Source organism: Ananas comosus, linkage group 21 (genome assembly GCF_001540865.1).
Source record: "Ananas comosus cultivar F153 linkage group 21, ASM154086v1, whole genome shotgun sequence".
NCBI classification, from domain to species: domain Eukaryota; kingdom Viridiplantae; phylum Streptophyta; class Magnoliopsida; order Poales; family Bromeliaceae; genus Ananas; species Ananas comosus.
In genome coordinates, this window is record NC_033641.1 from 3,078,874 (window position 1) to 3,088,554 (window position 9,681).

The window sequence follows — 9,681 nt, forward strand, 5'->3', positions numbered from 1 at the left end:
ATCAGTAACCCCTTCACTCCTCTGCGCGTTTCCCGAAGGAGTACATTGACCGAGTTAACGGTCAAGGAAATCGGCTCACAGCACGTAGCTAACTCTTTTAAAGAATCACACGCTTTATATATAAATCTTGGTTAGTGTGCTAATTATAATTACTGTTGTTCCAAACAAAAGAAGAGTTTAGAAATAACTTAAAAATAATTACTTGACATGTCGCATCAAATTTTTTATCTTTTTAGGTTACGAGAGCAGATGCAGGGAGGAATTACAATTGGAATGGTTTGAAAGGCCAATCCCTCTTATACTACAAATCAAAGTTTATGGACTATAATGAAACTCCAGCGATAGCTTAGTGACTATTTGTGCAATTTATCCTTTTGAAAACCTATATATATTTAGAAGTTATAGTAGAAAATGTTTACACATAATAAATTTGCATACTGATCGTCTCTAGAGTAAGTGGCAAAAGGCTCGGTGGTTGGTACCGGAGATCACAAGTTCGAATGTTAGTTTTTTTTGTTTTTTTTTTTTTTGAGGAAAAGGTAGCATGCTATCCGCTTCATTCATTGGAAAAGTAAACTAGCTAGGCTACATGGGTGAGGCAACACAAGCCTCTAAAGGGGCGAGAAAGAAAAAAAAAGAAGAAAGAAACTCATCGTAAGCTGATTAATCTTTCAGATGTCCAGAGAGAAATTCCACCCATTGAGACAACAGCAGATTAATCCTACGGATTCCAAGAAAAGGGTCACGCTTAGTCATTCTGAAAATCACACCATTTCTAATTTTCCAAGTGACCCACCAGCAGGCAATATATTAAGCCTACTATCCCGGAGCTTGAGGGAAGTGAGCTTTTCCTACTCGTCCATTTATCCCAGACCGAAATCACGTCATGTCCCAAATCTGTTGACTGTAAATTCTCCAAGGCCAAAGCCATTAGAAATCTAGTAAATACACACTGAGTAAAAAGGTGATCTACGGTTTCTTCTGTCATCCCACACAGTACACAGGTCGTGTTTCCAGTCCATCCTCTCTTAAGTAGATTATCTGCAGTTATGGGCCTTTTTTTGAGAATGAGCCAGCAGAAGACTTTCACTTTTAAGGGTATAAGGAGTCGCCACAACTTGGTTGCACGGGCGTCCCTCATGCCCCCCGTCACATAACGCCACGTAGGTTGACTTCACTGAGAAACGTCCGGCCGGATTCCAACGCCAGTACACACAGTCACGGCCCTGGTCAATTCGGATGTTGCCGATCCTTGCCTTAAGTGCTGCGATGCTAGAAGTTAATCCGTGATTGTTAATATTGACACCCCCCAGAATCTTGCGCCAGTTCCATTCGTTATTCCTCAGACAATCGCTGATTTTCAAGTTCGAATCTTAGTTGATTCAAATTTTCAGATAAGTTTATTTCTAAAAGAAATAAAGGAAATGGCTTTCCCTCAAGTCTAGGTTTTTGCCTTCACCTACAAATAAAGTGAGTGAGGGGCAACCACAATAAATAAGGCAACTTCTAAGATGAATACCGGGCACTTCAAATTTTTGTTATAGAACAAAAATTCTCAGTACTATTCAACAACAATTAACAGTCGGAACAAGTTTCTTTTGACATTTTTTATAGAATGGAGCAAAATTTGCAGATTAATTAATTACATTGTCAGTTACAATAAATAGAGAAGAAACTATGAGCACTCTCCAATCTCTTTAGTTTCTTACAAAATATCATATTTCTATGACAGAACTATATATACTAATATGCAGCACGCAAGAAAAGCACTTTTAAGAAATCTGAATATAAAGCCATAATCTCCACCATGCTATCACTGAGTTTCCAGTCATTCACTGTGTCACAGGTACTTTCTGCAGTGCATTTCCAATTATAAGTTATTGTTGCAATACAATTTAACTAAAGATAAGATGTGCTATATAGACTGTTTTGTGACCTGCAACTTGTATAACAAATTAAATTAGATAAGTGAGCAATGATGAGAAGAAACTAATTATACCTCGATACAATTATGCTTTCTGGAAAGAAAAAACAAAATATATCATTAAGAGTAGTGCTAGCGACGGCAATTTCCCCGCCAACTCGGATACCTGCATGGATATGTCCCGAATATGGCAGAGGATGCGAATGATTTTGCCCCCAACAAGATTTTCAGGGCAATGCTTCAATACACCATATAAACCTTGACCATTTATTTGTCTAAATAAGTGGTTGAGATATAATATGACTCTAAAAGATGACCTACTATTGAGGCATAGGTACCATTCACCAGGTACCTATTTAGAAGGCATTTTGGTCTTTGCGGAATGTTTTGGTCCACAACACCGGTTTTATCCAACTAATGGTGCTATAAACTTCTCAAATAGAATTTTTTCATAAATGATTCTACAAATTTTTACAATTGCAAAAATAGTCTTTCAAAAAAATAATTATAAAAATAGACCTTTAATATGCTATATTGAATTTTTGAAAAAATAAATAATATAAGCGGTGAATGAATCACCGCATTTAAATATGGCGAAACATTCACCGCTTTCATAACTCCTCTTAAAACTTCACCGCTTTTATTATTTTCCCCTCTCCCTCTCTCTCTCATTTTTTCATCGTATACCTTTTTTAAAAGCAAGAAACCATTCACCGCTTTCTCTCTCAGTAAAAAATTTGACGAATGCAGTGAACCATTCACCGCTTTCACGTATTTTTTTCTCCGGAGACTATATTTACAAATTAAATTTTGACCGGTCTAATTTTAGAATAAAATTTTTGAAGAAGCCTAGTGTACTAATTTAAACTCAAATTTGGCTTTAAGATTAAAAGTACAATTTAAATTCAAATTTTAAAAGTTTAATTTAAATTTCAAAATTAAAAATTTTACTTTACAATACCAAATTCAAAATTTAAATTTAAATTCAATATTTTTTGAGTTGGATACTTAACAGATTGGGTATTATCTAATTTGGTAAGTAACAAAATTAAATAACTAATCCAAATTGGTAACCTGTTCAACAGGTTGCTTTATGTAAAACCCTTTAATAACTAAGGTCAAGTTGTTAATATTTATGGCGTATTGAAGCATTCCAATTTCAAAAATATACATTATATATACTATATGAATTAATCAAATTATACATACAGAATGTTAGTTTTAATGCTCGTAACAATTCCACAAATTTAATCAAATATGATTAAAAAGTTCAGTAAATTTTATAACATATTAGTTATATGATGTGTGATTTCCATACATATTCGTAACTTCATGCATTGCAATTAGTTAGTTGGTAATGAATAAGGAAAAAAACTAAATAATTAGACAAATTAGAATTAAAGTTAATCTAATTAAATTATAACATAAGAAATTAATTAAAAATAATTTTAGAAAAATAAGCGGCTGATGCCACACCCTGCTGGCAGCCCTAATCAAGAATCTTAGTTCTATTCTAGGCGTTAGTTCGTCTTCGCATTGCGACTCTTCTATAACTTTTGATATATTGTACATACTTTCAGTATGTACGACCCCACATAATCACTTATTATATCTTGTTAAATGAGCACACATTGACGTCGCACACCTTAGATTTTCTTAATCTCTCTACATTGCAATATTTTGAACTTACAAATTAAGGATTATAATGTTTAGTCCGTGTAAGTGGATTCTATCTGATAGTGTATATATAGTACACATTTTGTGAAACAACCGTTGTACTCTAAAAGCTTAAGCTGTTAGAGAACGGTGTTTAAACATTTTTATATTTAACACTCCCCCTCACGTCTGGGCTCGAGACTTTTTAATCGGCCCATGACGTGGACTTGAATTAAATGGGAGGAAATTAATATGCTAGGAGCCTGGCGTGACTCGATCTCAGAACCTCCTGCTCTGATACCATGTGAAACAACCGTTGTACTCTAAAAGCTTAAGCTGTTAGAGAACGGTGTTTAAACATTTTTATATTTAACACATTTCACATGAAAGAAGTGGTCGATATGGTTTGTACGAATGATATTTTATGTTTATGCAAAGTTAATATAATTGGGCACTCATGTTTCTGCCTAATCAGAAAATATATGATTAAATTATATAGTAGTGTTGAATTAAAAGCCCTATTAGAATTCCACGCTTGCTTGGATAGAGCACAAGTAATCAATCACCTTCTTAGATGAATATTTCTATCTAGGTCGTTATCATTAAATTCTACCGTTTAATTTAATTAACATGAGTAGAATGAAAGTTTTCTTCATTTTGTCCCCCTTTACTCCCTTTGATCGATAAGAAGAAGTTTTTCAAGTACAAAAAGTGTTAAGAAGGCTTGGATTTGAGAAACACATTAGCTATTTTGTTTGCTAAGCCTCTAATATTGTCTCTTCTTAGATTTTTATTGAAATTTTATTGGACTGATTCATGAAATATTCTATGTTCATTATTTGTACCTACAAGACACCACTGTTTCCTGAGTCAATTAATTAACAGCTAAAGGAGTTGAATTTGATTTAGTATATCAATGAAGCTGCATACATCGTTTTAAAATTAGTAAAAGACTGAATTGAATCGAGCACCATTTGTGAACCGATGTTACATATACATCTATTTAGTACCTTTTGTTACCTATTACTTCAGAATTTTGATTGCATGAATCAAGAGACATCTACATTATTTAAGCTACTGATCACATATATTATTAGAAGGCTGTTTCTTAATTACACAGTGATACAACCCTTGATATCATTTATTTATTTGTTTTTTTTTTATTTTAGGAAAAATGAATGATTGATATATCTCAACACTGTAAAATTTCAAGAATTTTACAAACTTCAACGGGTATATTAATCAATATCAACAAAAAGTCATCGGTGCCTTTAGGTAACATTAATCTAATTTCCTTTGAAGGAAACTCTTAAAAAATATGCTCTTTTCAGAATAAATGTAAGAAGTTTGATTGGTCATTGGTGTGAACCTTATAATTTTCTGATAATTCCAGATGAAACATATTCTCTAAAGAGCTAGAAGATTATGTATCTTATTTCTTAATTTTAACTTACATGATAAAAGAATTAATCTCCGGATATTACAAAAGCTAAGCCAGAAAAATGTTCTTTTCTTCATGAAATAATGAAATTCTAATAAATTTCTTCTTAGTTAATGAAGATATATATTACAGATATAAATGTAATACAAAACATGAAATAGACTTCATTGGTGGTGTTTCATGATCTACTACTAACAAGCCTCCCTTTTGTGTTACCATGGGCAGGATTTTGCACCTACTCCTAGCCAGATATAAGAATATGTTTGATAATTTGGAAGCCTTTTCATTTTTGACATATGCTGTAGCTGAACATATAATTTTGGGCAAAACCTTAAGAATCAAATTCTTCCAAATACCAGAGGCAGGAAGTATAAATTAATGCAACTCCATAAGTTTTGCCATACATCCATTTTAATTTTTTTTGACTGGGATGTATCATATTTAATTTGAGTTTGCTGTTATATATTGATGTTTGAATTTCTCGAGGTTCTTAAGCATTTTGGCATACGCAATGTCCAAACTTAGGCACAGAAAGGAAAGTTGTACAAATTAGAGCCACAAAGATCTCAACCCAAAACTATTAGTATCCAGCAAAAGAGCTAGCAAAGCTAAATCATGTTATTAACTACGATAATAGCCCACTTAATGGGTCATGGAGAGTCGTCTTAACTATGTATATTCCATTGATGATGCTAGCAACATGGTCTCGACTTTAGTAAGAATTCACAAATAGTACTTATGCAACAGTTCTAAGTATGAGATATACGTAACACAGTTTACATGCTGCAATATTTCCTAGCTACAGGTAATGTGCGAAGAAACACTGTTCAGTAATGGCTGGACCTTCACTAAAGAACACCAATTTGTTAACTCTGGAGAATAGAGAGCATAACATTAAAAAATTTAAACCTAATATCTTAGCGTGCATAATACACCGTGAAGAAATGCATGAGTAACATATTTTACACATAAATTTAAATAAGCGCTGATCAGGAGAAGAAAAGTACCTTGCTTTTGCCAGCCATAAGGGAGATGAGCTTTCCCTTCTGTTGCTTGATCTTGCTTCCCTGCGATTTCCTTGATATGAGTTGTCTCCTTTTAGAGTCATAATGATCGTGAGCCAAATTCTCATCCCTTGGGTGCTTTCTCAAGATCGATGCATCTTTTAAATTACTCTTGCCACCATAGATCACACTTATGCTTTGCTCTTTTAAGAGTATGTTATCTTCTCTCCCACTTGAAAATCTACTAGGAGTGGTACTTAAATCTGCAATAGGAGTCAATCCATTTCTTCTTTCGAGTTCTTCCAATGTAAAGGGCTTTGCCCGTGCGCAAATATCCTGCATAGAGCATTTCTTGTGCTTCTGTTTTCGCTTCCTGCGCTTACGTCTTGACCCAATTGAGAGCAAAGCAAGGTTTGCATTTGATGTTAAGGTACTATGATTCGAACCCAATTGAGAGCAAAACAAGATATCTGGAACCGAATCATTCCTAGCACTTTCCGATAAATAATGACTTTCCAGGAGGGACTTCTGTGAAGATAAAGCTTCCTTATCTGGCCTTGCATCCTTTATCTTTAGTAGTAGATGAGCCTCCTCTTCAAGCAGAGTTGATTCTAAATCTTTAGGACTAGACACTTTAGATATCATACTGAGGTCAAAGCGACCTCTATCCGCCTCTGCTTCAGTAGTTTTATTCTCCTGGTTATGACACGAATCATCTTTTGCACTCACGCCATCCGAAAGAGATAAAAGCTGCACCTTATTTAGAATATTTACTAGCTCTATTTCTGTCTTTTTGCCATCTTCAGACTTGTGATCAGGAGAATCAGGAGCTCTAGTACTCTTTTCTGAAACTAATGAAAGCAACTTGACATGTCCTATGTAAGCTGCGGAGGTTTCTAAGCCGCGAGGTTCGATAGGGGGAAGAACTTCACTAATTCCATGAGCCATACAAAATTCAAGATATTGTTGAGGAAATGGCCAGTTATGAGTGACACCATTCTTTCGAGTTTCACGGACATAGTCCCTGAAGAGAAAAGCTAAAAGTGTCAGATACTGTATTGAGCATCCATTTCGAAGGAATTCCTGCGCCTAATATCATAAGCATATATAGATTACTGAACTCAGAAAATAACACTCCTCTTTCAGAAAATTGATGTCATGAGAGTGCAAGAGGTGAAATAATCATTTGCTCTTAATCGATGGCGGTTGCAATGTAGAACTAAAGTACACAATTAGAGCCATATATCATTTCTTATTTGTAGAACACTTGGGAGTTGTAATGGCTCTGATACATATTAAGGTTTAAAGGTATATATATATATATATATATATATATATATATATATATATATATATATATATNATATATATATATATATATATATATATATATATATATATATATATATATATATATATGGATACTTATCCAGTTCTTTAAGAACAGATCGACGAGTTAACTATTAGTGGGGATCGAATATGCAACTCTGGCTTTGATCAATGTAATAACAACATTTTGATGCTTCCAAAATTTAACTAAGAAAAACGGATTATCTCCAAGCATATAACAGCAAAATCTCAATATCATGGACATTCAGATATTATCCAAGAAATTAAGAAAATTCATCTTATGTTCGGTCAGCAAGAACTAAGTTTCCATGTAAAATTAAACTACATGAAATATAAGCCTAGCATGCAAGTCTGGGTACCACCATCCCAAAATTTGATGCCGGCGTGCAAGAATCAATCAAAATCCAACTAAAATGATCTGACATTTAACCAACATTAATTAACCAAACAAGCAGCAGGTAAGGAGGAGATGAAGGGAAAGTGTGGAGCAAGGGAGGACATTTTTGAGGAAAAGGAATTAGCATTTCATCAAGCACCTTATGGAGAAGCTGTGGCAGCCGGAGACCCGCGAGGCGGCGGAGGAGGATTCGGCGAAATCCATGAATTTTGTGGGTTCAAAGTGGTCAGACCTCCAAATGGAATGTAGGAAACAATTAATGCTGGAAACAAGAGATCATATGCTATTTCTGCAGCAGCATCCTGATCAATCAACCTTGAACAGATCTAGCAAGGGAGGTGTGACAGATGAGTGGGTGTACATGTGTTGCTAAAATGGGAAAGTAAAAGAGTAGATTAGGGTTAGGAGACAGTACCTGCTGGTATATTATAGGGGGAGATTACTCAAAAATAACCATGAATGTAAAGAAGAAGAAGAAGAAGAAGAAGAAGAAGAAGAAGAAGAAGAGAATAATATGAGAGTTCAGGATCTTCTTGTAATGGATGATGTATACTAGGGCCATGAATATAATAAGATGAGATGAACCAACCTTCTTATTGCTGCTGCTGCTGCTGCTTCTGCTTTTGGTATTATTCTTGCTTCTCTGCAACACTTACAAGAGAGAGAGAGAGAGAGAGAGAGAGAGAGAGAGAGAGTTTTATTTGGGTCTCTCTCTCTCCCCCCACCCTCTCTGGGTTTTCTTTTTAAATTTATTGGAAGCAACAAGCAATTAAAAGAGGGGTGGAATGCGAAACCAACCAACAATAATAAGGACAAGGAAAGTGTCAGTGAACTGCAAATAATTAATTTAAAAAAAATAAGAGTGGGTCTATGCTGTAAATTAACAGTGGATTCCATATATATATATATGTATATATATATATATATATATATATATATATATATGCTGCCTTTATTTCTTTTCTCTACTCAGGGGAGAGGAAAATAGTTTTTGGGGAGCAGTTGAGGGTGAACCTGTGAGAACTTGCAAACTCAGGCAGTGCCATCTCATATATATATAGTCCCATACTTTTGACAAAGAAACCAATCTTGTTAACTGCAAGATTAGCAGCAATGAAGGGCACAGTCCAAAGAGAGCAAGAAGAGGCTTTTGTCAGGTTATATATACTCACTAGAGATTTTCAGTATATAGAGTACCCCCCAAGTTCTCACTACTCTAGAACATATCAGATATCGCTCGCAGTGTCGATCAATCAATCGAGTGTTATATGATGATACCTCGGTACGCTGAAATGCTGTCATTTGGATTAAATTAACAATCAATGAGGTTATTTTGTTATCTGAGGAATATGTGGAGCTCAAGGAGAAGAGCAATCTCCTACTACATTAGCAGCTTTCATAGTCCAGGGTTTAGGCTTGTATTTTCTGAGTCATTGAATGTAGAAGCAGAGAAATGTTTTATCTTATCTTGCTTACTAGCTGCCTTCTCTGACAGCCAAGTCTAGTGTGGTAACTCTGATTCTGAAAATATATATATATATATATATATATTGGACTACAACCTGAAGTGTTTTGTTTTCTTCTTTGTTTTTTTTCCCAGGTAATTAAAAGGTGCTTCATTTCATTCTTTCATAGTTCTTTCAGGATGAAAAAGTTGACTACCCTCTTAATGCTCAGTAATCTTAACTTGGTTAATCATCACATGGCATGAAACTCATTCATGTGGCACCTGCATTGGAGCAACCAATACAGTACTTTAGATAGCTCATCCACAGTTCACCTAGCAACATGAATTAGTGACTAGCTAGAGCAATATTTGCATTGCATGCATGCTTAGAGTCAATAAAACAAATTTGAAAAGGTTATATATATATATATATATGTACAGCATCCTTAATTTCGAAGTTGT

General features: G+C 34.5%; 1 protein-coding gene across 5 annotated transcripts; it reads right to left on the reverse strand.

Annotated features, from left to right (window-relative positions):
* Positions 1,576 to 8,660, reverse strand: LOC109726195. 5 transcript variants are annotated; one of them, XM_020255677.1, is made up of 4 exons: positions 8,362 to 8,654; positions 7,912 to 8,098; positions 6,029 to 7,049; positions 1,576 to 1,853 (listed from the first exon to the last, which is right to left on the reverse strand). In XM_020255677.1, exons 2-4 carry the CDS (start codon positions 7,974 to 7,976, stop codon positions 1,833 to 1,835), a joined length of 1,107 nt encoding a protein of 368 aa, XP_020111266.1. In that variant the 5' UTR covers positions 7,977 to 8,098; positions 8,362 to 8,654; the 3' UTR covers positions 1,576 to 1,832. The 5 variants fall into 5 exon arrangements, with proteins under 5 accessions (XP_020111266.1, XP_020111267.1, XP_020111268.1 ...); XM_020255678.1 differs by having other exon boundaries at positions 7,912 to 8,141; XM_020255679.1 differs by lacking the exon at positions 8,362 to 8,654 and adding an exon at positions 8,188 to 8,338.